The following is a 27,064-nucleotide window of genomic DNA, read 5'->3' on the forward strand; positions in this document are numbered from 1 at the left end:
TGAAATGATTATATTTAAAGGTAAAGGCTAGGGAAAGTCAAACCAAAAAAATGACTGGCAGAAACTGGCTTACATACATTTTAGGAAGCGGGGACATGCAACAAATGTTATTTTTTTCCCACTCTTCAAGGAAGAATACATTAATCTTTCAAATTGTATTTATCACATAGACAATCAGATGGTGTGCAGGACATTTTGCCTGATTAAAATAAAATACATTTAATGTTATCATGCATTTTAATTTGAAGGGACGAAAATGGCACAGATTGGGTGGAATGACACATAAACAGTAGAAAATAGATGGATGCTGACCGAACTTGCCATGGACTTTTTATTATTCTGTGGTAGTGCTGGGCTGTATATCTGTTCACACCGAATACCGGTGTATAGTATTTTATTACAACCGCAAGGAACTCTGAACCGCGCGTCACCGTTTCAGGCAGGACCCTTTTCAGTGTTACTCTCATTAAAACGCATGGTGAGACTGCGAGGTGGAGTGGATGTAAACAATACACTTTACAGTGAAAATGGATATGAAAGACATTGAATTTTCTGAAATTGAAATTTCAGAAGTAGTAGAAAATGATGACACGGAAGAACTTGTGCCAAAGAGAGGAGCCATGTCTCTTGTGTGGAGGTATTTTGGTTTCAAAAAAGCAGACATCGACCAAACAACAATTTTGTGCAAGATTTGCCTTGCTAAAGTCGCCGCCGGAGGGGGCAACACGAGCAATTTGCTCCACCACCTGAGCCGCAAGCATGTCTCGGAATATGAAGAATGTATGAAGTTAAGGTCGGCGGCAGCACCCTCCACATCATCATCATCATCATCGTCATCAGCAGCAGCAGCAGCAGCAGCAGCAGGAGCAGCAGGTAGCCCGAAAACACCCCAAGACGCGTTTTCGAGAGCGGCTCCCTACGACAGAAAAAGCAAACGGTGGATCGACATTACAAACGCTATCGCTTGCCACCTTGCAAAAGACATGGTCCCGCTTAATGCCGTCGAAAAAGAAGGCTTCAAGCAGATCATCAAGACGCTGGATCCCAGGTATGAAGTACCGAGCAGAAAGTACTTTAGCCATGTCGCGATGCCCAACTTGTACCACAAGCACAGAGCTAAGCTGGAAACAGAACTGGCGACCGTCCGCAACTTCGCAGTAACGACTGATATGTGGTTTAGTCGCACTATGGAGCCCTACTTTAGCATGACGGTTCACTTTATAAGTGACGAATGGGTGTTGCGAAGTCATTGCCTGCAAACGAGCTACTTTTCTGAGGACCACACTGGAGAGTTACTTGCAGCAGGCCTGCAGGAGGCACTTGATTCCTGGGGGCTTTCAGAGAAGAAGCTCGTGGCCATCACCACTGACAACGGAGCCAACATTAAGAAGGCTGTGGAACTGAACAATTGGACAGGACTCCAGTGCTTTGGTCACAGGCTTCACCTTGCCATAGGTAAGCATTATATTGTTATTAATTTGAACTTTAGTGTATCGCAGTAAAATTATATTATCTCTTTTCATCACCATCATCATCATTTGTAATATTATTATTATTTTTGGGTGTTGTCATAGTACCAAAATATGGGCTTTGATACAATACCTACAAAAAGTAATTTTTCAGTACTGGTACTGAAACGATACCACAGCCAAAACTTAAAACATCAATAACAACAGCAAAATAATAGCCGGCGAAACAACTTCAAATTCTTTGTATTTTTATTCATTCAAAATAATATTCGGATATTAGGTTACTCATCATTGATTTTATTTTTTTTTCAGAAAGGGGGGAACATTTTTAACAACTTTTGAACACATATTTAACATTTTTAAACACTGTTAAATATTTGATCGAGACATTTTGTATCTTATATACAATATATGTATTATAAAGGTATACAAGCTGATTGAAAAGTAACTCCCTATTTTAAAAGACTTAGAATTTATTCATATGTTGTAATATTTTGCTTAATTTCTTTGTGTATGTTCCATGATTAAAGGAGCAAGTCTATTCGACCAAACCAACGACTTTGGAAGAACTTGAAGGGCGAATACGAGAAGTTATGTCTTCCATCCCACAAGGGTTCCTTGTGAAATCAGTTAATGCGGTTCCCAGGCAGCTTGAGAAACTGGTGGCGAATGCTGGTGCCCATATTGAATTTTAAATAAAACTCCATGCAATACACTTTCTTCTCATCTTCATTTATTGTAAGAATTATCGTTCAGAAATAAAGTACTTAAAAATAGGGAGTTACTTTTCAATCACCCAGTGTGTGTGTGTGTGTGTGTGTGTGTGTGTGTGTGTGTGTGTAGCACTGTACCTATATTAAGTGGAACCTTGGTTTTCATAATCTTCCAAAAAGTCTTACTACTAAAACCAAATCAAAGAAAAAGCAAAGCAATATTTCCCATGGGAATTAATGTAAAGCCAATTAATCATTTCCAGACACCCACACATTTGAACAAAGAAAATACGTTGTAGAGAATAACTATAACAGAAAACAATGTGAAATAAGCATAAATGACTAAAGAAATGAACATTAAATGTCACTTTTACTGAACAATCTTTTATCTTAATGTCGGCAAGAAAAGTCAAGGTCCCTGTAACTATCTCCCGAGTTTACTGGCACCCTCTATTGTTAAATGGTTTATTCTGTAGCAAAGCAGTGAATTAGGTAGTTCAGTCAGTAAGCGATCAGCTGTGCAAAATCTTGACTTGAACAAGTGTGTAACACTGAGAGTAGTAAAAAAAATAAGACCAGAAAGTGTCTGTGATGCGCTGTGGCATGACAACGCGTTCACAAGCCTTACAAGAAAACGCTGCGTTTGATTTCTTCCATCGTAACATTACATTTATACGTTTGCTAATTAACATTAGTATAAGTGAACTAATACGATTGTTTTGTCGTTTTTACAGAGAGAGGTGTGAAAGACGACCGCGTACAACGTGCTATAGATGTGTGCAAAAAAATTGTGTCGGCCTTTTCGTACTCGAGTAAGAAAAGGAGGGACCTGGTCATTGTTCAAAACTATCTGGGTCTTCCAAACCACGGTCTCACAACAGAGACGCCAACCAGGTGGGTCTCACGTCAAATGATGATTCAAAGAGTGCTCGAGCAAGAGAGGGCCATTAGTCACGTTCTAAAAGACGACAAGAAATCAAGGCAATTGGTCCCTACCTGGCAAGACGTGGAAGTCCTAGAGGCTGTCAACAAGGTGTTGAGCCCACTGCAGGACTTCACAGACGCCTTGTCTGGAGAACAATATGTCAGCGTCTCCTACCTCAAGCCAGTGCTCAGTCTCTTCAACACGTCCATTTTTGCTGAGGAAGAGAGCGACACTCAGCTGACGAAGGGCTTGAAGAGAAACATCCTAGGAGACTTGATTGAGCACTATTCCGATCCGGTCACGCGTGACCTGCTTGACATTGCGTCTCTTCTCGACCCACGGTTTAGAAACAAGTATATAGATGAAGAAAAGGTGGACCGAGTTTTATCAAGAGCAGTCGAAGAGATAGTGTCGCTAATAAAGACTCAACAGGACACGCTCCCAGGGGCTGCTGGTGCAAAAGCAGAAGCGGAGCCCGATTCTCCGCCTAAGGCAAAAAGAAAAAAGACTTTGGCCAGCTTTTTCAAAAGGCAGAGCGGCACAATGTCAGAAGAGGAAAGCATAAGAAAGGAGCTGACAGTCTACTTACAGACCACAGAGGTTGACAGTGATGTCGACCCTTTGGATTGGTGGAGATGCCATCAGACAAATTTCCCTCGTGTTGCCAAGCTAGCGCGACAGTATTTATGCATCGCCGCTACCAGTGCTCCGTCGGAGAGAGCGTTCAGCACGGATGACAACATCCTCCCTTGTCACAGAACCGCACTTAAACCAGATGCTGTGGACCGTCTGGTTTTCCTGGCGCAAAATCTGTAAATGTGGAAATTAGAATTTTAATTCATTTGGACATTGTACGGCTCCTTCTGTTGGGTTGCGTGCCTTGACCACCCGGGGACAGTATAATACAGAATTACATGGAACCGTTCAAAACTCCTCAGTAAGCTGCAGTAAATTAGTTCTTCATAGAGGATAAAGACTATATATCTCTTGAGTATTGGTCTGTTGTCTATCTAAAAGTGTTGCTCCACCGTTTGTGTTCAAATATCTGTTAATACCACAACACCCATCCTATTCCTTAGCCCATTTAAGGCGTTTTGCATTGTTTGTTAGCTGTAAGCTAAACTGACTTCACTAATGCAAAATAATGAGGTTGTTTTAAATACATGTATAATTCTCTTTGTTTTATGTTTTAGTTTGATCATAAACTTCAATAAACAAAAAGAGTGGCTAACCTCTTTTTTTGAAGTGCAGTATGAATGTGCAGCCACCAACCTGTCATTTTTCTCTCTCATCACCAGGACGATGCCGATGTGCCAAACTACTGCTTGTTCTGATGTCAGTTGAGTTCACGGTTTCCATACGGCACTCATATCCCAAATTTGCAAGTCAAAGCAAAAAAAAAACTGTTGAATGATGGCTTGTATCTCAAAAAGGATAAAGCAGAGGATAATGAGAGTGCTTATAAATGTTATTTTTTTTATCTAGGTGTTTTGCGCCGTTTGTGTTCAAATATCCGTTGCTTAAAGCGTTATAACACCGCAACACGCTTTGCTATTCGTTAGCCATTCGATGGCATTTTCCAATATGTGTTAGCATTAAGCTAGCTGTCTTTGAGGCAGTTATGTGGTTGTTTTAATACTCATCGTGTAATTTTCTTAGTTGTATGTTTTGTTTGACAGTAAACTTCAGTTGGGAGTGGCATGAAACACTTTGAAGCCTTTTTGAAGAATTGTTCAGTATCTGCCAAACTGCTGCTTGTTGTGAAGTGAGTTAAGTTCACAGCCAACATACAAGCCGCCTAGCTCATGTTTTTGCTCACACGTCAAAGCACAAAAAAATCATCCAAACGACAGATCATATTTCGAAAACTCATAAATCCTGTCACTTGTATCTCAAGGCACCACTGCATTTCTATTGCACACAGTGGTAGTTGCAGTATCATGCATCACTGGCAAGAGGAGGTTTAGTTATATGACAAGTAAATTGTGCATGCATATGACCGAGCTTTGCTCAGCACTTTTTTTTTATTATTATTATTTTTTTAAATATATATATATATATATAGTGGATTATTTTCATGCCCTGTGATTGACTGATGACCAACCCAGGGGGTCACAACGTCACTCGCTGGAACAGGTTCTAACTCACCTGTGACCATAAACTGAATAAATGATAGAAAATGTATCGATTGATGTATGGATTATTTCTAGTTGTGTTCATTTCTATTGTGCAAGGTAGCTGTTGTCACTAAGAACTGACGAGAGGAGCAATTGCCAGCCCACCAGCAATGATTTTCAACCAATCCTTGAAATTTTATGGATTATTGAAATTGGAAATTGGGTATGTACTGCATATATTATCACTGTAGTTCACTGTCTCATGTTTATTTGTTGCACTACATTCATACGAACTGTGATCCATTTAAATACTTTGCAGATACACCCGCTGGACTGCAAAGCTGTTTATACAAGTCTTTACAAAACGCACAAATATAAACAAACTCAATTACAATCATAAAAATAAAGTATAATCAGGATGTTGTGGTGATATCGCCGAGTCTCCTCATCAGCTCATCCAGTGTCTCTGTGTTCTGAGACTTCTCCTCCAAAAGCTCGTAGCGGAGACTGGAGATGTCCTGCTTGATTTCCTTCAACTCGCCTAAGTAAAATAATATTTTTGTAAAACTATGGACATTGCCTTTCAAATCTGTTTAGTACAATGTGAGCTCACCTTCCGTGATCTCGTCGCTCTCCCGGTCGGCTCGAGCTTTGATGATGTAACGCTTGATCAGACGCTTCATGATCTTCTAAAAAATGTTAAATATGAGCCTTGTAAAAATTTCCCAAATAATATAAAGAGTTCTAGGGATGACACCTGGTATCTGGAGGGACGGGTGGAACCACTGAAAGCTGAATTTTTCCCTTCTCCCATCTAAAAACAATATGTAAAAATAAAAAATATTATGTCATATATATACAGGATGTAGGATTGTTGACTAGTGAGAAGTGACCTTGTCAAGTTGCGTCTCATGTTTGTCGTCGCTCTGTCTTCTCACATACTGCAGCACCAGAAACTTGACGCTTTTGGACAGGCCCATCATAGATTTGGGACTGGGGACCAGGTTAAAAGGCACCGGTAAGGTTCGTCCCTCCTCAAAGTAGGAGAACCAGAGTTTGGCCCGAGCGAACTTCCACTCTACATCGGCATCGTCCTGGTGATGAGAGAGAAAAATGACAGGTTGGTGGATGCACATTCATACCTGTATTCCTAACCCCCATGAAACTCTATCCCCTAACCCAAAACCCTTACCCCTAACATAAACTGTAATTCTAACCTTAACCCTAAACCCATGGGTTAAGGTTCGCCCGTTCGCCTCCCCTTTGCACACCACTGCCTGCTTGCCCGTCCCCCCCCCACCCCCCCACACACACACCCACACACAGACAACAATTGAGTTTTAACCTCCCTTATGATTTCACCCTACAGACTAGAAGTAACACATAAATCTCACTAAGTTTGTAGAAATTAACCAGCCTCCAGTTGGCCTGTGCACCGATGACTATAGGTCCTCTTTCCAAAAAAAACATTCTTTAAAACGCCTTACTCCTGAACTCTTACACGAATCTTTAACCCAAACCATACCCCTTAGCATGCTAACCTAAAAATGATGCTGATTTGACATTTTTGGGAATGTTTTATCCAAGATGCCATAACAACTTTGACTAATGACACTATCATGTGTTTTGTCCTTGTTTTCCTCCTTTATAAATTCTTCTACTTCTCCGAAGCATAAATATTAGTAAATGTGATGCGCCTCAGTGATTTGGTGTCTGATCCGTCAAACCTCGATCTCCTGGAAAGAGCTGTTGATCATGGCGATGAGCATGTTGAGCAGCACAATGACCATGGTGACGTTGTAAACGCCGTAAAGCACATAGCCGATGTTCTCGATGAATTTGTGCCCGTTGTTGATGACCACCGAGCGGACTTCGGACAGTCCGAATATGGCCCAGAACAGTGTCTTGAAGCTCTCCTCCAGGCTGTTGTGAAATCAAACCACCACAATCACAATATTTAACCATTTTCCTGAATCGCTGTCGGCTGTAAGAAAAATGCAAAAGTCTCACGTGGTGAAGGCGTCGTTCTGCTTGACACCCAGGTAGTAGGAGTACAGGTTGAACATGCCGATCATGAAGGCCAGAAACACCAGAAGGAAGATGACCATGAATTTGAAAATGTCCTTCACCGTCCTGCCCAGGGAGATCTGCAGAGGACCGAAGCTCTCGTTGGCTGGGAGGATATACGCGATTCGGGAGAAGCTTAGCACCACCGCCACCGCGTAAAGACCCTCGGAGACCAGCTGGGGGTCCGACGGTAACCAGTGGATCCTCGCTGCAAAATACAGGGTACCATATTTGTTTGGAATACTTAAAGTCTGCATACCTGGCTGGCAAGTCGATTTTATTTTGCCTACCCAGCGTAAAGTAGAGTATCTCTGGAGGCAGTGTGACGTTTGTCAGGTTGGTGTAATGCGCATTTACGAAAGTCTGAGCATAGCTGGCGTGTCTCAATGCAGAGAAGCGGCAACTGAAAGATGCCAGAAATATCGCCAGCATACCAAAGTCTAGAAAGTTCCACGGTTCCACTAGGTATTCCCCAGGCCCCAGACTCCAGATCTCCTTCACCTCGGCCCAGATCATACCTGCAGCAGGAGGACAAGAGGTGACGGTCCAGCTCCATCCATCCATCAATTTTCTATAGCATTTACAATATGCTCACTAGGGTCATGAAAGAGCTGGAGCCTATCCCAGCTGATTTTGAGCGGTACTACTTGGATTGGTCACCAGCCAATCGCAGGGCACATATAGACAAACAACCATTCGCACCTAAGCTCAGTTTAGAGTCTTCAATGAACCTAACATGCATGTTTTAGGAATGTTTGAGAAAACCCACGCCAGCACGGGGAGAACATGCACACTCCACATAGAAAGGCCAGAGCCTGTATTCGAACCCTAGTCTGCCGCCTGTCTTCTAGTTCTGCATTGTCTTATTCTTACCTATAACCCACGAGATGATGAGGATCTCCATCCAAGTGAATGGCGTTGTGGTCATGCGGTAGAGCAGCATTGGGTCCGTGGCCAGTCGGGACGTTTCTGGTACATGGTAGTGGGTCATGTTGGGCAACAACGTGGTCCCTCCAAATCGGTCTGCAGCGTTCAGTATCAGCAGGCCCAGGAAGATGGTGAAAGATGAGGCGTGGGCCACGAACTTCATGAAGGGGCTGCGCATCACCTGCCCCACCTGGTGGGCAAAGACGAGTCAAGAAGAAATATGGACGGATGGACGTTTGAGATGATTTGTGGAACCTACTCTACTGCACGGCGCAATCCAGTAGGCCAGAGCCAACCCTGGTAGCCCCATCGCCACTGCCAGGACCACCAGGAGTTTGATAGCGGTGGTCTGTTGCCTGAGCCCAGGTAGATTCTCATACCAAATACTCAGTAGCTGCTGCTGGCAGTTGGGATGGGCCACAAACTGAAAAAGAGAGATGATTGTAAGTATAGTTAGCCGTAGCGGCAGCAAATCACGCTCAATCCCTTCCAGTCAGACCTTTTTCAGTTCATATTTGATGGCTAACTTAAGGCGTGTGAGAGAAGGGCGACCGGGCGGGTCGTAGCTATCTTCGCAGTCGGTTTCCCCGTTCAGTATGGCCTCCACCTCCTCAGTGCTGCGGCACAGGTCCAGGAGGCCCACCACAAAGTCCTTACACTGGCTGGACAAGCGACAATAGTCGTTCTATGCAAGACACCATGTGGGTTGCATCAATAGATGACCAAGTTAAACACTCAAATATATTTCTTATACACACGTCAAGCTAATGTCACTCTTGAGATAAGATCGAAGCCCTCATCTTTGTTTACGTCCCGCCCATCTGTCTCATAAAACATCTTGTTTTTACTTGAATCTTTAGTTGGCAGTCAGTTTGGCAGCAGAATGTAAAAAATGTAGATGTTTATATCCTTGGGGATGAGATAATTTGAATGTCACGTGGGCTGTAGTGAACCTCTGTTTATTGCAGGTGATGCGTTCCAGAACAACCTGTGATAGGTGAAAATCCGCAAAACAGACACCATATGAAAAACCTATTTATATAGTTTTACCCCTCCTACACATTTTAAAGACGTGTACTTATTAAAACACACAAACCTATTAACACTCACTTTTTAAAGTATTTATTAGCACCTATTCTCACTCTCTCTTGCACAGTTATCCAAATAAGAGGGAAAACGTGGGTGCTCGAATGATGAGCTGTGATATAGTGGGGGTTCACTGTATTATTATTTAAAGGTACCTTAAACTCCTTCTCAATATTGGCCAGCATGGCCAGCTCGTTGCTGAGCTCCAGGGCAGCCAGCACCGGATCCTCGCTGGACAGGGAAAGGTAGGCCGGACTCGCCAGTCCCCGGTAGGCATTGATGCGGGAGCGCGAGTGGCTGAAGGAATCAAACTGCTGCTGGTAGTTGCACGAGTTGCAGCAGCAGAAGTAGTCGTGGGGCGGGTCAATGCGAGCCCCTTTATTCAGCAGGGTGTGAACGATCTCGTATTCTTGGCAGTGTGCCGCCAGGATCACTGGAGTCACATCGTGGGAGAACCTCGGTTGCGTTCAAAGCCATGCAGAGCCAGGTTAGAAATAAGTTTCTTAATGGATTGAGACGACAGATCAGTTGCGAGGACCAGGGACCAAGTCTAATCTCAGTGGCGGGCTGTGCATTTGGTACCTTGGCCTTCGGTGATACTTTCCCGACTTAATCTACCTCTTAATACCATCACTATCACATTTACAGAAACCATCAATACTATACCAAAACCCAAATAACAGCATGCAATTGTGCCACATACATCATCTGTCAGCACTACTTATTAGTCCTGTGCAGATAAGGTTGACATGGTAGCACATAGAGACTGAAATCTTCTGATGTTTGTGTTGTGGTGTTTAGGCCAGCAGAGAAGGCATTGCCTGACAGCCCACCACTACCTAATCCTAACTCAAGACTCAAATGTCAAGACTCACACCTTAAAAAATGGATTGAGTGTCTTTGACTGACTACAATCGACTTGAGCAGGGTTGCACCTAATCATGGAAACCCTGGTCCAACCAGAGATTTTTCCCTCCTACATGGCTTACCTTCTCCCGTCCTCGTCATAAGCGTAAAAGTCATCCAGCATGTCCACTTGAGCAGGGCTGGCCGTCAGACGATGGGCATCTCGGAACGAAGGGTGTGCTAGCAGGGCTTCGGTGATGCGGATGTAACCCTTACCTGCAATGTCCACAGTGTTATTTGGTCTACTTGTATCCTTCATGTGGCTGGATACGTAAGAAAGACGTACTGAAATTGAGCCAACTTGAAATAAGGAACGAGCTTTGGGGTGCAAGCAAAAGTCAAACTTGAGTCTTGAAAATAATAGCGTCCCAACTGTACAATCCTAACATCATTCTCTGTGAACCAAGGTCGTAGCCTAAACCAACAAAAATACAGCATTCCACCTTTTTTCATTTTTGTTGGTGGTATCAACTATCTCGTTTTCAGGGGTTAGGGTTATGGTGAGGTGTTTATGTTTGTGCTATTGGGTCAGGTTTTCCGTTAGGGATAGCAGTTTCAATTAGGGTTAGCGGTTTGGATTAGGGTGTCAGGGTTAGGCTAATGCGGTTTGGGAAAAGTCAAACTCGATATTTTGCAAATAGTAGCGTATAATCCTACCGTCATCCTTTATGAACCAACAAAAAGTACTGATTCCACAAGTACTTTAGTTGGGGATTGGTGTTAGATTTGGATTAAGGGTCAGGGTGAGGAAGGGGGTTAGGGTTAGAGGTTAAGTGTTTAGGGATAGGGGTCAAGCATTAGGGATAAGGGTAAGGGTTTAGGATTATGGGGTTAGGGGATTAAAGTTAGGGGATAAGATTTAAAGTAGGGTTTATATTGGGGTTAAGTACTACCAAGAATGAAGCCTGTTATCTTACTGATGGCCAACAGGAGGGCGTCTCCCACCCGAGCCAGGTCTTGCCTCCCCAGGAGCAGCTCAGTCACCTCCAGGTGCTCGTTGGCCACAGCCAGCTGCAGGGCGTTTTGGCCCATGTAGTTGACCGTGTTGACGTTCAGGTGGGGCACGTGCAGCAGCATGCGGCGCACCTCGGGGATGTTGCCGTATTCGGCCGCCTCCAGGAAGCGCTGCTCCACCTCAGAGGGGCCCACGGACGGTGCGGTGAACATGTGGGCCGGGCCCCGCAGCGCCTGGCGGCGCTTGACGGTGCTGAGACGAGCCGACAGTTGGCTGTGGCTGCCAGAAAGTCATAAACACGCCATATCTATTGGTCATATGTTTGACTTGTAAACACACGGGATACCTACAAGCTGCTAAATGTCACTTCAAAAATGCCTAAAACAAAACTGAACTTTGTGATTTTTAAGATTCTACCCATACAGTTTGCATGGTAGTGTCTACAAATGGTACGAAACACAATGGTACAAAAGGGGTAAACTCACCCAAACCATCGGCTATCCTCTGGGATGTCATCGTATGCCAGCAGGTTGTCTTGGCTTCTGGCCCGCGGGCTGTCCGTGCTCGGAGCGGTTACCGTCCCCGCCGCCTGTCTGTGGTTCATCCCGGGAGGAGATCAGACGGACTGAGCGGATCATCTCACCAGCAAGAGTGTGGTAGTACTGTTTTCCACTCCCTCTCTTCATCCCTTCATCCCTCCCTCCTGCTTCACTGTTGGACTCCTTGAGAAAGAATGCATCCTTCATGGTCCTGCTATACTTTTAGTTATTTGGATACTCCTTATGATTCTTGTATTCACAAGGACAGTTTATTAAATTATGCAGATTTTTTTTATGTTACGTGGTAAAACTTAACCTATCCTTTTCTAATTTAACATGACATCACTCATCGTAACGAATTGGAATAAATCTACCCTAACGTTTGGAAACGTAACATACTGTAGCAAAGCTACATAACCAAAAGTAACATACCCTGACTTTATGTAATAGGTAACCAACTTTCATTCATTCATCTTCCGTTCTGCTTCTCACCAGGGTTGTGGGCGTGCTGGACCCTATCCCAGCCATCTTCGGGCGAGAGGCGGGGTACACCCCGAACTGGTCTCCAGCCAATCGCAGGGCACATATAAACAAACAACCACTCGCACTCACATTCACACCTATGGGGCAATTTAGAGTCTTCACTTAACCTAGCCTGCATGTTTTAGGGATGTGGGAAGAAACCGGAGTGCCCGGTGAAAACCCACGCAGGCACGGGGAGAACATGCAAACTCCACACAGGCGGGGGCGGGATTTGAACCCCGTTCCTCAGAACTGTGAGGCAGATGTGCTAACCAGTCGCCCACCGTGCCGCAGCTAACCAACATTGTACGTTAAAATAACATAGCACAACCTAACATAGTGTAAGGTAAAATGGCATGGCATAACAGTGCAATGTAACACACAATCAAGTAGCATACTGTAATGTAGCATAGCACAGTGTATACAGTACATAGTGCAACATAGATGAACGTAACATAGCATAGTGTATTGTAACGTAGTGTGACATATACACGATGCAATGTATACATAGCTTATCGTACCAAAGCGTAACGTAACACCATGTAACATAACACGGCGTAACATAATTAATTGTAACTGACTAAGCTAATTCAACCTAATTGTATATATTATAATTTAACTAAAGGTAAGCAAAACTAAAATTGCCTAACGTAACGTAGCATAACTTAATGTTGTTTCGATTTTCAGCTTATTACATCAGAGAGGGCTACAGCGAGTCACTTGCATGATTTGTTTGGCACAGGTTTTACGCCAGATGCCCTTCCATACGCAGTTCTTTTAATTCATTTCATTTGATGTGTGCGTGTTGTATTCTTTTCTATTCTGATCTATTGCGGTCAATTCACTCTTGTGCTGTTCTCAGTCAATAGTCACATTGATGAAAACGTGTTGATTGGCAAAAATATCCCCTCAAATGTTCTTTTTTTATGTTCAGACATTGTGCAGCTATTTTAAACTGCACTCCAGTGTGATTGTGTGTGTGTGTGCGTGCGTGCATGTGCGCGCAGGGTTGACTGATGGCTGATGAACAGCAGATGAGATTCCTCGGGGTCTAAATTCCCAGCAGACTTTTGCTTCCTGTGTCTTCCCTGCACGGATCCTCGTCCACTGTGGGAAAACGGCTTCCCACTTTGCACTACACGTATACACATAAACTCTCATTGAAGACATAACACCTCATCACATCAACATGAGGAGATCTGATAAGGCCTCTGGGCTGCTGATGTGCAGATTGCGGCACCAGGTTGCCTTTTAAGGGCCTGATTGGTAAAGATGACACATTTTAGACTTTTTGTGGCGTCGATCTTTATTTGAGGAGTGGTGTGCAGGTTGAAGGGAGTGGGGAGGGAAGGGTTGCAAGCGGTGACAAAAGTCAGTGATGTAAGTTTTCGGTTAAAAGTGTGAGCAGAACGTATGCCGTGTGTCAATGTAAACGCTGTAAAAGTCAAGCATATACATTGTTAATGGGCGGCCAAACACCTGGAGAGTCCGGTGGAATGTGTCATTACTCAATAAGTAGTTAAGGTCTTTAGGGTTCCATCACCCAGCAATCAAGCCGTGCTGACTGCACAGGAGTCGTGTGTACTGTAGTAATGGAACATACATGATGTTGAACGTAATATAACATAGTAATTAAATCAAACATAATATAGTGCAACTTGACAAAACAATGTAACAACCTAATGAAACATAACAATATCCATGCATCCATCCATTTTCTACCGCTTATCCGAGGTCGCGTCGCGGGGGCAGTAGCTTTAGCAGGGACCCCCAGACTTCTCTCTCCCCAGCCACTTCCTCCAGCTCTTCCGGGGGGATCCCGAGGCGTTCCCAGGCCAGCCGAAGGATGTAGTCTCTCCAGCGTCGTCCCCGGGGTCTCCTCCCGATGGGACGTGCCCGGAACACCTTACCGGGGAAGCGTCCGGGAGGCATCCGAATCAGATGCCCAAGCCACATCATCTGGCTCCTCTCGATGTGGAGGAGCAGCGGCTCTACACTGAGATCCTCCCAGATGACCGAGCTTCTCACCCTATCTCTAAGGGAGAGCCCGGACACCCTGCGGAGGAAACTCATTTCGGCCGCTTGTATCCGGGATCTTGTTCTTTCGGTCACGACCCACAGCTCGTGACCATAGGTGAGGGTCGGAACGTAGATCGACCGGTAAATCGAGAGGTTCGCCTTTCGGCTTAGCTCTTTCTTTACCACAACGGACCGATACAAAGTCCGCATCACTGCAGACGCTGCACCGATCCGCCTGTCGATCTCCCGTTCCATTCTTCCCGCACTCGTGAACAAGACCCCAAGATACTTGAACTCCACTTGGGGCAAGATCTCATCCCCGACCTGGAGAGGGCACGCCACCCTTTTCCGACTGAAAACATTACATAACAATATAATGCAACTTCATGTCATCACTTAATGTGACTGTAGTGATGTAATGTAATACAATGTAACTCAATGTACTGTAACTTGATTTAATGACAAAACAGCTAACCGCTACTGAATGCACAGTAATCTGTTACGGTACTCCTGTATCATTACACAACGGAACATAACATTACCTAACCCTAATATAATTTATTGTACCGTAATGTAAAATAATGTAGAGAAATCAAACTTAATGTACCATTGCTTAGTACTCACCACAACAACTTGGTGTACTTAACTTAAAGGTACAGTTTGCAGTGTATGACCTGACGGTAGAATATTATTAAAAGGATCTTTAAAAACATTACCCCTCTCTGGCCCCATTTTATGCCAAATGTAATTGTAATTATTGTGGAATATATTGTAATGTAGCTTAACATAACGTAACATAACATTGCTTAATGTATTGTAACATAACTAACAGCTGTCGATCAAATGATGCTGAGTGCACAGTAACCTGGTACTGTACTAATTACATCAGTTGTGAGAGCACAAAAGTTGTTTTTTTTAGGCAATTCTTTTAACAATATCCTGTATTTCAAACATTGATTTTACATGTTATAAATATATGATGGCTTCTAATTCAAATCCATCAATCATAGGTTCATTTATAGAATAATAAATGTAAAAGAATATAGACACTGAAGTGTGAGGCCATTCATTTGGTTGCTGCAAGGTAAACAACACCACCTGGTGGAGAAGGTTTACTCTAAACAAGCACAAAGTATTTTTTTGTGTATGGACAAAAGTACTGGGAGCAGTCTAAAGTGTTTTATAACTCGTATGTGCAAAAACATCACGCTATTTATATATATATTTTTTCATTTAGTTATTGGTTGGCATCCTCCTGATCTTCATGCTGACTGACTTAATGTTGTGGGCCACTCCCTGGTGCCTCCAGGTGTCCCACAGGATTCGTGTCCGAGGCCCCTGGTTTTGCTCACCATCGCCTTCCGGAGTTCAGTTGAGGTTGGCCATGCCGCACTGGTTGAACCACCACGCCGTGTGGTTGTGCGGGCACTGCAGCTCTCCACATTGATGTGGGATTGCAGCCATCGTTGTCCACGTCTGAGGCGCTGAACGGGGCCGTGTCCTGGTTCTGGTCCTGGTCGTAGCCGCAAAAGCAGTCTCCTGCAAGCACATGATGATAGACGTAGCTATTTATCGGGGGCAAAAGTAGGTATGCACTTATTTAAGGGAGGATAGAAGGTTTGAAGAACAGATGGATTATAAAGGAATAGAGGATGGAAGGAAGAGAGTGACTATAAACGGTAGGAAAAAAGAATGAGTGTTGGATACTATGAACGAAAGGGAGTGAGGGAGGGAGGAAGGATGATAGGACAGCCAACTAAGATGGTATGAGAGGACGGTATGAAGTTAGTGAATGAGGGAGGAAGCAAGGTATGTAGGAGGGAAGGTAGAAAGTAAGCATATAGGAAAGGACAGTAATTTGGTTGGTATTAAAGGAAGGAATATTGTAAGGAAAGAAGAGCAGAAGGAGTGAGTGAGTGAGGGAGCAAGGTAGGTAAAAAGGATTGAAGGGAGAAAGAAGGAAGGATGGATGGGAGGTAGGAAGTAAGCATAAATCATTCCTTCCTTTCATACTATCCAAGTTAAGTAACTTCGAATGAAAGGAAGGACGGAATAATGGATGCAATAAAAGGAAAGAAGGAAGTGGTGAAATTAAGAAGGGTGGGAGGTATAGGAATAGAGGAATAAAGAAAATAGAACATAAGGAAGAAGCCAATGAAGTATATGGAGGAAGGGAGGAAACTAGGATCTTATGAAAGAAATATGGATTGAGGGAAAGAAGCAGGGATGAAGGAAGCTGCTCAACACCCATTCTGACTTGAAACTCTAATTTGGAACCTTAAACCTTGTTTAAAACGCTAAACCTGGCTTGAAAAGGTGATTTGAAACCCAAAACCTGGCTAGAAATCTCAGTTTGAAACGCTATCCCTATCTTGAAACCATCCATTTTCAACACCGCTTATCCTGGTTAGGGTCACGGGGCGCTGGAGCCTATCCCAGCAGGCTTCGGGCGAAAGGCGGACTACACCCTGAAGTGGTCGCCAGTCAGTCGCAGGGAACATAGAGACACGCATAACCATTCGCACCCACATTCACACCGTCACTGAGTGGGAACTGAACCCACGCTGCCCGCACCAAAGGCAGGCGAGTGTACCACTACACCATCAGTGACTATCTTGAAACCCAAATTAGAAATCCTAACCTTATTTTAAAATCTTACTTTAAAACACAAAACCTTTCATGAAAACCCAATCACTTACCTTGAAACCTTATTTTGGAGCCCTAACCCTTTGCTTTTTATTGAAATTGATGCAAATGAAAATCTGTGTGGTGCTGCGTGTTGCAGTGTTTATGTATACCTAGATTTTGGACCACCCTGTATTTGAAACCAAACTTGTTCATATTTGGGGGGGTTATTGACCTGCACTACCTGCGTATCGGCCCAGGTGTATGCTGAAGAAGTGAGTTTCATTATCCAGTCTGAAATCATCATAGGATGCATATGACGCGACGTCGTCATGTGACACCAAAGCCACGTGCAGCTGGAAGCGGGTCTCCTTCTGCTTCACGATGTTGAATACTTTTCTCAAGCCCAACCAGTGTTCGCCTGCACAGAGACACACAGTGCTTGCTGGACCCGAAGAGACGTACTGTCTTGTTTTGTCTCATCCTGTTCTGTGCCGTCCTGTTGTGTCAAGTACCATTGTGTTGTGCCCTGTGTGTCGTCTAATTTTGTCTTTGAAGGCCTACACTGCCCATTCTATTCCGGTCTTGTTCTGTCCAAACCTGTCCTGTCCTGCTGTTTCATTTCCTGCCCTGTCTTATTGAATCTTGTCTTGTCCTGTCCCTTTATGCCTTGTCTTTTGTCCTGTCTTGTGCTATCCTGTCTTGTCTTGCCCTGTCCTATCCTGTTCTGTGTTGTTCTGTCTTTTCATGTTCTTTCTGTACCCGTCCTGTCTTGTCTTGTCTCATCCCGTTATTTTTTTGTCCTGCCCTACCCTGCCTCATCTTACCTTCTATCATTTGTCCTGTCCTTTCCTATCATGTTTTGTACCATCCTGCCATTTCCTCTCCTATCCTATCTTGTGCTATCCTATCTTGTCCTGTACTGTTCTCCTGTCATTTGTCCTGACCCGTCCTTATGTCATGTCTTGTGCCATCTGTGTTGTCTTGTAATTTTCTTTCTTTTCCTGTTGTGTCTAGTCTTAATATGTGTCTGTTTTATCTTAGCTTATCACAAGGATCCAAGAACAAGACGGGAGACAACCTGCAAGGTGTCCAACATGATCGCCCCAAGGTCTTCTGAAGTCTATCAAGCCTTCTGTCCTGCACTGCATCGCTGTCCATCCTCCATCCATGTAGTCCATCTCACAGAAGACCTGAGGGGGCTAGGTGAGAGGCGATTGTTGCTGGGCGACAGGAGAGGAGTGATCCGTGGGTCGTGACAGGTTAGGGACTATTGGTGGTGAGCAACAGGTGAGGAGTGATTGGTAGTGGGTGCCATGTAAAAGGTGAGGAGTGATTGAGTGTGGGTGACAGCTGTGGGGCAATTGGGGGTGGTTTACCTCAAATGATGAGTCAGTTTTCTGGGTGGATGATATAAATCCCACTGGGAATCTTGGGAACAACGAACATTAGACTGTCCTTAATGTCACTACCGTCACGTCCTGAACAAATCCTCATTCAATCAACCAACTCATGAACCAATCAATTGATAGATCAATCAGGTGTGTGTGGTTACCATGCAACAGTGATGGTTTGACGGGGTACATCTCTGTGTTGCTCCTCTGTACTTCATTGCTGAGTGCTTGCACTTTATTCATGACCTCATTTACCTTGAATGACATCATGTTTACAAAGTGGATCACTAGAGAAGGAAGTTAGGGGTTGTGGGTAGGAATCGTGTCCTTACCTGACTGCTGAGGACGTCGAGGGCCCTCTGCTGCTGCTCCATCACGTCCCTCATCAACTTCCTGGTGCTGTGGCCAAATGCCAGCAACGACTGCTGCAACTGGCCTACACACACATGGTGGGTTAGGTTTATTTAAGGGTTGGGGTTAGAGTGGTTTAGAGTCTAATTTCGGGGCTAAGGTTATAGTTGGGGTAGGGCTTAGTGTTAGACCTATGATGGGTGAATGTTTTGGTTAGAGTTGGGGTAAGGGTGGGTTAGGGTTTTGGTAGCTTCAGGTTAGCCTTCTTCTGGGTTAGAGTATATTATGTTTAAGGCAATGATGGGTTAAGGTTATGCGTTATGGATGGTTAGGGGTACTGCGGGTTTAGGGTTATTGTGGTGTCTGGTTATGTTAGATGATGGGTTTTTGTTTTTACCACAGAGGGAATGTTTTTCATCTCGTAGTAACTTGACAGTGATGTCACAGGGAATAGAGCACGATTCGCCACTTTTGCGCCTCCCCTCATCTATCTGACCAATGACCGGCGTGTCAGACAGGTCCTCGTTGCGCACCTCTGATTGGTCCAGCTTCTTCACTGTGTCCTGAACAAGTATATGAATTTACAGTGCTGTAAAAATGTATTGGCCCCCTTCTCAAATTCTTGTTTGTTACCCCACTTTAATATTTAGGATCATCAAACACATTAATATCAGACAAAGAGAAAAAATAAAAATGAAATACAGTTTTTAAATGGTGATTTTATTTACTAAGGGGGAAAAAATATTCAAAGCTATCTGGTCCTGGCTGAAAAATTGCACCCTAAACCCAATAACTGGTTGGGCCACCCTCAGCAGCAAAATTGTAATCAAGTGTTTTCTGTAACTGGCAATGAGTCTTTTACATATCTGTAGAGATCATTTAGCTAACACTTCCTTGAATAATTGTTTTAATTCAGCAACACCGCAGGATTTTCGAGCATAAGCAGTCTTGTTAAGGTCATCCCACAGCATTTCAATCAGATGCATGTCCGGACTTTGACTAGTCCACTCCAAAACCTTTATTTTGTCAGTCATTCAGAAATCCACTTGCTGGTGTGTTTGGGATTGTTGTCCTGCTGCAGAACCCAAGTGTGCTTAAACTCAACCTTAACTGAGGCAAGAGAGGCCTGCAGTTCTTCAGATGTTGTCCTGGCTTCCTTTGTGACCTCCTGGATGAGTCATCACTGTGCTCTTGGGGTAATTTTTCTTGGCCGGCCACTCCTGGGAAGGTTCACCACTGTTCCATGTTTTCTCATTTGTGGATAATGGTCCTCAACATGGTTCGCTGGAGTCCTAAAGCTTTAGAAATGGCTTTGTAACTCTTTCCAGGCTAATGTTTGCCAATTACTTTATTTCTCTTATGTTCTTGAATTTCTTTGCATTGTGGGATTTTTTTTGCAGCTTTTTGAGACGTTTTGACTAACTTCATTTTGTCAAACACGTTCTAGTCAAGTGATTTCTTGATTGAACAGGCTTAATCAGGCTTGGGTATGGTCAGTAAAAATCAACTAAAAAATGAGATTAGCCACAGTTAATTCGTGATTTAACAAGGGTGGGGGGGGGGGACATTATTTTTTTTTACACAGGGCCAGGTAGTTTTGAATAGTTTTATTTTCTTAAATCAAATCACCCAAACAAAATTTTATGTTTACTTGAGTTATCTTTGTCTGATATTTACATTTGTTTGATGATCTTAAACATTTAAGTGGGGTAACTATGCAAAATTATAAGAATTTGAGATGGGTGGCAATGCTTTTTCACGGTACTGTATATGAAAACTATGAAATTCAAAAATCTTTATTTGTCCCCCTAGAAGCAATTCAAGGCACGCCAAGCAAACAACAATCAATATTGTATTTATATATCCTCGTGATGTCACATGATTGCATGGTCTTGTGTTGCTAGGGAGAATAGTATGCCTGTGAAGGTACTTACATTGGAGGACAGCGGATGTGTTAAAAGGAGGAGGACAGTCATCCACATGTTTGTCCTGTTTCAATTATTCCCAACTCTTTTCCACTTTTATTTCCCAACAAGGCTGCTCCTTTTTTTCCCCCCGTCATCTCCTTCTCACATCAAGTTTTCTTCTCTCTTCTTTTTCCTTGCACCACAACCCCCCCCCCCCCCCTCGTAAATTCCCATGTTGGTATTGTTGGAAAGAGCCATGCTGCGAAAGAGCTAGCTCAGGGCTAGGGATAGGGTGTCATAGTGAATGATTTGGATTTGGGTTAGGGTGGGATTTGTGTGTTAGGGTTATGATTAGATTTATGATCGGTTGGGGTTTAGGGTTATGGTTAGAGATCAGGTTTAGGGGTTAACCGTTATGGGTTTGAGTAATGGTGGGTTATGGTTGAGGGCGTAACGATATGTGACTGATCAGACCCCAAAACAGAGCGTGTTAAAGAAGTGATACAAAGTCTATTCTAATAAAGTACAAAAATGAGAATTTTTAGTTTAGTTAATAAAAGTGCCACAAATTAGTAGGGGGGGAAATACATAAAGTAAAAAAGAAAAGATTATGAACAAAACACTACATACAAGTAGAGAGAGATAACAATAAATCAAATTAAAACAAACAGCAACTAAACTAGGAAGGACACTAGGAAGGAGCAGAGCATGGAGGAATACCAGGAAAACACTAGAACTTACTGGGAGAAACAAAGAGTGCAAAAAAACATCCAGCTAAGACCAGAATGCAGCATGACAAAGACAAAGAAACAATTTATGGCCTTTCTAGTATGGCCTAGGGCAAATGACTGGGAGCTGATTACCAATTGCTCCGCACAACCTTGCTTCCTGCACCGCCTTGGGGCAACAAAGAATAAACATAGGGAATAGCCAAGTGACAGAAAAATAAAAACACAACTCAGAGGGGATCACGACAAAGGGTTGAGGATTATGGTTTAAGGTTATGGTAAGGGGTAGGGTGTTCTGAGTTTGGCATTAGGTAAGGGTTTAGGGTTGCGGTTAGGTATATGATCAGTTGGGGGTTAAGGTTCTAGTTTAGGGGTTAGGGTTCGTTTGGGTTTTGGTGGGTTAGGGTTAGTGTTATTCAACAGTTTGTTTGTTAGGATTTTTTGTTTAGTGTTATAGTGTGTTAGGATTGACGGAATTCCCTCGAAAGACTCTTCCACTCTGAATCAGAGCTGCAGACAGTTTGTGCCGCTGTGCACATTTGCCAGGAGCGAGACCTGATCCTGCTCATGGAAACCAGATGTGAAAGGGAAACATGGTGGCTTAATTATAACACAAAGCCCCCCAACCCCCCGATCTTCCTGCTCTCGTTTCTTTCTCTCTCGTCCCGGCGTCCACGCGTCACGTTTTCTCATTGTGACGGAAAAGACGCCTCTTTAAGGGTCAGAAGAATTTCTTCCGTTAACTGGGTTATCAAAATGGGAAGCGGGAGAACATTCCAGAGTCCAGATGGAGACGCTCACCTCCTTGGAAAAGAAAACAACTGAATGAAAGATGGGGAACACTGTGGAATGTGCAGTCGAAAGTGGCCACACAGCCTAAGGAGCCCCTACGAATCCTGGGGGGCACAGGGGTACACAACCACGTGCCCTATCTTATATGCTAAGTGTGGTGGATGAACTCTGGCTGTTAGCTTAGCATTAACACAAGGACTGGAGGCAGTGGCAAACATCTAGCATAGCCTTAGCTTTGGCTAAAAATAAACTAAACCAGATTTTTAACATATTTAAATCGGCATTTTTTTCTATTTTAGTCATGTTAAAGACATATAGAGGTCCACTTATCCAGTTTACGTGAGCTATCTTTCCAGTCTTTATTATTAACTACACTAGTTGGCTAAAGCTAGCAGGGTAAGCTAACCCAATTGGTGTTATCACCTATTAACACATTTGAGCTCACAATTTATTCTTTTAAATTATTATTATTTTGTTCAGATTAGTCAATTTAGAGGTCCTTGAATGCAGATTTTGACTCCCTAACTGAGCTCTGTTTGCTAAACCTACTTTTAGCTAACTGACTTCTGTTTGCTAAGCTAACTGGCTAATATCAAGTTTGATCATATTTAGAGATTTTATATTTAATTTTTGCCTTCTTTTGATGGGAATGAGTCATTTTAAAGGCTCACCTAGGCCAATTTGTCCAGTTTATGTTTAGTTTTTATTATTAACTGAACTAGTTGGCTTAGCTATCAGGCTAAACTCAGTCAAGTAGCATTAAACTCACCTTTCAATGCCTTCAAACTCCAGTCATCCTATTTAGATTGTGTTTTTGTACAGATAAGGCACAGTCAATTTAGAAGTGTATGCAAATTTTGCTAAACCTAGCCAAGCAGGATAAATCTCACCTTTTAATGCCTTGAAACTCACAATTCATTCATTTCCAATTGTGTTTATGTACAGATTAGACAGGAAATTAATTTAGAGGTACACATATTTTGGCTCGCTAGTTTTTACCTTTCATTTTTAGTCTTTTTCATCAGATTGAGTCTTTTTATGGTGTATGCGGGTCGATTTGTAAAGTTTATGTGAGCTGGCTTTGAGCTTTCCCGTCTTTATTATTAACTGGGCTAGTGGGGTTAGCTAGCACGCTAAGATAAGTTTCATTAAAAAAAAAACATCCGTCCCAATTCATTGATAAGATTTCTGGAGGAAATACCTCAGTACAAACGTCCATCCATTTTTTTAATCCAATTATCTACATAAATAAATTACAACTAATTAAAGGATACATTTAATCCAATCCAAAGAAAAATGTCTCTATGTATATTATTGTTCGCTATTTTTTTTTACATATTTAATATCTCTAGCGTGTTGGAGGAAAATATGCGATGAGGATAAAATAAATTGCGCGTATTTTCCACTAGGGGGCGCCCGCCGTCTGTCTGATTCACCCAAACGGGGCGGATGGTTTTGTTTTTATGCAACTTATTCCAAATATTAAACATGAAATAAAACGCATTAATATTTGACATTGATGTAGTTCAGCGTTTAGGATGACGTTAGGAGGGCATGTTGGAACACTTTCAAAGATATGTCTTGTCTTGTAACTTTTCACACATAAATGTCCCAAACATTTACTTGTAACGGAGTAATTCTTGTCTTTTACGTGCAACTTGAACGAAATTGTAGGTTTTTATTTTTCGTGCGAGTGGCTGCACAAGCTCGATGCAGCGGCGGCTTTAAAGGCTGCAACCCCGCCCATGCGCACTATCACAAGAACGTGGATGTGCACACGCGCACACACGCAGACACACAAAGACGCACACACACACACACACACACACACACACAAAGACGCACACACAAAAGTTTGGGCTTCTCGCCGTGATTTGCTCCGCGCACTTTGTTCCACTTCACGCTGAGTGGATTTCTTCCTCGAGGACTGGTGGGATTCGGTGGTGGTTGTTTTGTTTTTAAAATTCCACCCTTAAGAGTGGATCTTTGACGAAGGGAGTGGGGGAGACGGACTGTCTGCGTGAAGGTATGTGGGAGGCATGTTGTGTTGTTTCCAAATTTTTCCACATACCTACGCACACTTTCTCGCGTGTTGATTGCGCGTTTGTAAAGAACTTTTAGGAAGTTCCGATAAAGTTTTGATGGGTGGGGAGACGAGGAAAGTGGGGGAGTTGTGTAAGCAATCAGATCACGTCACGCAACTCCCCCCACGACGTTTACGCGTTTTTTTTTGGTAATTGTGACGTGTTGTTTTGCAGCTTTTTGTTGTTGTCAATTGTGAGGCACCCCAGCCCCTTAAAAAAAAACCAAAAAAAATAGGCCCCCACATGGACGCGCACCGCGGCGGCGCCAGCGCGCCCCCGGCCGGCCAGCAAGTGGTGCACGTCCGCGGTGACTCCCAGAGCGAACTGGAGGCCCTATTCAGCGCCGTCATGAACCCGACCAAGGCCGCCCAGCAGCCCGCCTCGCTGCCCATGAGGATGCGGAAGTTGCCCGACTCCTTCTTCAAACCGCCGGACCCCCGCACGCACTCCAGACAGGTAAGGAAATGGTCCGTTACCGGGTCAAACGGTCGGTGTGATTGAACCCAGATGTTCTTCATTGTCGTTCAAGTGTAAAAATAAGTTGTCATAACAATTGGCCCTTTGAAATTGCCCGTAAAAGTTATGCATGTATGGCAACAATATGGAAATGGGGGGTACAAAGTTGACACCTAATTTGAAACGTAAACCGGTGGTTTGATCCGTAAATTGAATCCTTCACCCTGTCTTGAAGCGCAACCATGGTTTTAAACATTAACCCTGGTTTGAAATCCTAATTTGAAAACCCAACCCTGGTTTGAAACCCTAACTCACATTTGAAACCGTGACCTGAGATCCTAGCCCTGTCTCGAAAGCCTCATTTGAAATCTGTGCGTAAGGAAATTCTGCACCGGGGTGTGCGAAGCTGTCCTTTTCCACATTTTGTATAAATGACACAACACGGAGGATGTCAGTTTTCCACTTTTAGAGGTGGTATCAGAAATGGGAAGCCGTCTGTGTGTAAGGGTATTCCACAGTTCAGGGACACGCATTCACTTCTCCTGCCCTGTTGTAAAACCTGATGTCAAATTTGATCCCTCTTTTTTCTTCAATAAGTGTCCCAGAAAAAAGCCTAAAGTGTTGATGTTTCGTGTGTTTGCGTTGTTTCCCCCCACCCGTCAGGCCAGTTCGGACGGCGGCGTGTGCGCGTCCCTCACGCCTCACCACGTGCGCGCCCATTCCTCGCCGGCCTCGCTGCCCGTCAACATGCCGGACGCGGCGGCCGCCCCGCCCGTCATATCTGACGACGTGCCGCTCCCGCACGGATGGGAGATGGCCAAGACGCCCACTGGACAACGATACTTCCTCAAGTAAGAGGAAGTTACTTCAAGTTTCAAACTTGGATTGAAACTCTAATTTGAAACCCTAATCTAGTTTTGAAAATATAATTTGTAACCCTGTTTTTTAAACCGCAACCCTGTCTTGAAAACATTACTTTGAAACCCCATTGATGGCTTGAAACAATACTTTGAAACCCTAATCTTGAAAACTCCTCCTTTCGAATCTCAACCCTGGTTTAAAAAAAAACCCAAAAAAACAACCTAGTGTTAAACCCTAACCCTGGCTTGGAACCGTAATATAAAACCGTAATCCTGGTTTGAAACTCTAAATTGAAGAACTAATGCTTTTTGAAACCCTAACCCTGGTTTGGAACCATAATATGAAACCCAAATTTTTGCTGGAAACCCTAATTCAAAGCCCTAACCCTGTCTTGAAACCCTAATCCTGTGTTGAAAGCCTAAATTGAAACCACAACCCTGTCTTAATGCCCCTCATTTAAAAGCCTAACCCTTTCTTAAAACACAACTTTAAAAAAAAATCTAACCCAGGCTCTAAACCATCCTTGAAACCCTAATTTGAAGCCCTAACCCTAGCCCGAAACAAGACTATCATCTTTAACAAAGTAACACAACGTTGTTAGTGCAGAGACGCTCACACAACGAAAATGACAAGTTGTCATGTGAGTTGTTGTGACTTGTGAATTTCACGTATACGTTGTCGTACTGGTCAATCCAGTCCTGCGCCTTCAAGTCATTGTTCTAACTTGCTCTCTGTGTGTGTGCATGTGTGCGTGTGTGCGCATGCCTACAGCCACCTGGACAAGACCACCACTTGGCACGACCCCCGCCTGGCGCAGCTCCAGGCGGCCGCCCTGCCGCACCCCGGCCCGTCCCCCGTCCACACCCACTCCCTCAGCAACCCGGCCACGGCCACCAAGCCGCCCGGCTGCAATCCAGACGCAGGTATTCTTCATAATTCATTATAATTGATCAAAATGAATCATTGAAATGACCCTCCAGTTGTCCAGTTTGCATTCATGAAGGAAAAGATATGACATAACATCTTCCAATTAAAGAAAAAAAAAACGGGGACCGATAAGTAGGTATACTCTGGCCACATATCGACCCTTTTATCCTATAAGATGTAGTTGCTGACAACTTGGCTTGGGGCTGCCATCTTGAAATCATGTGAACAGAGGATGTGTTTTGATTGGCCACATGAATTTATGCCTTCAGCATGTAGCAGTGCCATTAAAAATAGTATTTGCCCTTTTCTCAAATTCTTATTTTTTTTGCAGTTTCCCAACTTTAAAGTTTAGGATCATCCAATAAATGTAAATATCAAAGGTAACCCAAGTAAACCTAAAATGCAGTTTTTAAATGGTGATTTTATTTATTAGGGGCACAAATCTCTTCAAAGTTATTTTGCCCCGTGTGAAAAAAGTAATGGCCCGCTAAACCTAATAACTGGTTGGCCCACACTCAGCAGCAACAACGGAAATCAAGCATTTTCTATAAGTGGCAATGAGTCTTTCACATCTCTATAGAGATATTTTGGCCCACCTTTCCTTGCAGTTGTTTTAATTCAGCAACACTGGAGGGTTTTCGAGCAAAAACCGCATTTAACAGTCATGCCACAGCGTTCCAATCGGATTCAAGTC

General features: G+C 43.5%; 4 protein-coding genes across 6 annotated transcripts in view; 2 read left to right on the forward strand and 2 right to left on the reverse strand.

Moving 5' to 3' along the window:
- Positions 1–468: 468 nt before the first annotated feature.
- Positions 469–4,465, forward strand: LOC133415982 (E3 SUMO-protein ligase ZBED1-like). The gene is made up of 2 exons (XM_061702557.1): positions 469–1,455; positions 2,917–4,465. Exons 1-2 carry the CDS (start codon positions 528–530, stop codon positions 3,921–3,923), a joined length of 1,935 nt encoding a protein of 644 aa, XP_061558541.1. The 5' UTR covers positions 469–527; the 3' UTR covers positions 3,924–4,465.
- A 1,098-nt stretch (positions 4,466–5,563) lies between these two features.
- trpc6a (transient receptor potential cation channel, subfamily C, member 6a) lies at positions 5,564–11,798 on the reverse strand. Of its 3 annotated transcripts, XM_061702550.1 has the most exons (15): positions 11,651–11,798; positions 11,128–11,444; positions 10,294–10,426; positions 9,460–9,760; positions 8,718–8,903; positions 8,478–8,642; positions 8,165–8,408; positions 7,726–7,809; positions 7,582–7,602; positions 7,235–7,499; positions 6,952–7,147; positions 6,118–6,318; positions 5,982–6,038; positions 5,838–5,913; positions 5,564–5,765 (listed from the first exon to the last, which is right to left on the reverse strand). In XM_061702550.1, the coding sequence occupies exons 1-15, from the start codon at positions 11,767–11,769 to the stop codon at positions 5,638–5,640; spliced, it is 2,493 nt and encodes an 830-aa protein (XP_061558534.1). In that variant the 5' UTR covers positions 11,770–11,798; the 3' UTR covers positions 5,564–5,637. The 3 variants fall into 3 exon arrangements, with proteins under 3 accessions (XP_061558534.1, XP_061558533.1, XP_061558535.1); XM_061702549.1 differs by having other exon boundaries at positions 7,582–7,809; XM_061702551.1 differs by having other exon boundaries at positions 7,582–7,809; positions 11,128–11,438; positions 11,651–11,666.
- Positions 11,799–15,478: 3,680 nt separating this feature from the next.
- On the reverse strand, positions 15,479–20,670 carry angptl5 (angiopoietin-like 5). The gene is given in 11 exon segments (XM_061702561.1): positions 15,479–15,669; positions 15,672–15,692; positions 15,695–15,784; positions 17,106–17,291; positions 17,952–18,063; positions 18,250–18,268; positions 18,270–18,351; positions 18,426–18,519; positions 18,597–18,700; positions 19,013–19,178; positions 20,550–20,670. Coding segments are annotated over 11 exon segments (1,113 nt in total). The 5' UTR covers positions 20,598–20,670.
- Positions 20,671–22,670: 2,000 nt separating this feature from the next.
- The window catches only part of LOC133415983 (transcriptional coactivator YAP1-like), an 11,487-nt gene continuing 7,093 nt past the window's right edge, over positions 22,671–27,064 (forward strand). The window contains exons 1-4 of the mRNA XM_061702559.1: positions 22,671–24,068; positions 24,301–24,582; positions 25,246–25,433; positions 26,215–26,366. Coding sequence (XP_061558543.1) covers positions 24,370–24,582; positions 25,246–25,433; positions 26,215–26,366 — 553 coding nt within the window. The 5' untranslated portion in view covers positions 22,671–24,068; positions 24,301–24,369. The remainder of the gene's footprint in view (positions 24,069–24,300; positions 24,583–25,245; positions 25,434–26,214; positions 26,367–27,064) is intronic.

This window comes from Phycodurus eques, chromosome 17 (genome assembly GCF_024500275.1).
Source record: "Phycodurus eques isolate BA_2022a chromosome 17, UOR_Pequ_1.1, whole genome shotgun sequence".
NCBI lineage: Eukaryota > Metazoa > Chordata > Actinopteri > Syngnathiformes > Syngnathidae > Phycodurus > Phycodurus eques.

Coding starts and splice junctions, on each gene's coding strand:
- LOC133415982 (XM_061702557.1), top strand. CDS start 528: ATGGATATGAAAGACATTGAATTTTCTGAAATTGAAATTTCAGAAGTA. Junction 1,456..2,916: donor CAGGCTTCACCTTGCCATAG/GTAAGCATTATA, acceptor TCGTTTTTACAG/AGAGAGGTGTGAAAGACGAC.
- trpc6a (XM_061702549.1), bottom strand. CDS start 11,769: ATGAACCACAGACAGGCGGCGGGGACGGTAACCGCTCCGAGCACGGAC. Junction 10,427..11,127: donor CGCCCTCCTGTTGGCCATCA/GTAAGATAACAG, acceptor TGGACATTGCAG/GTAAGGGTTACATCCGCATC. Junction 5,766..5,837: donor GAGCGACGAGATCACGGAAG/GTGAGCTCACAT, acceptor TATTTTACTTAG/GCGAGTTGAAGGAAATCAAG.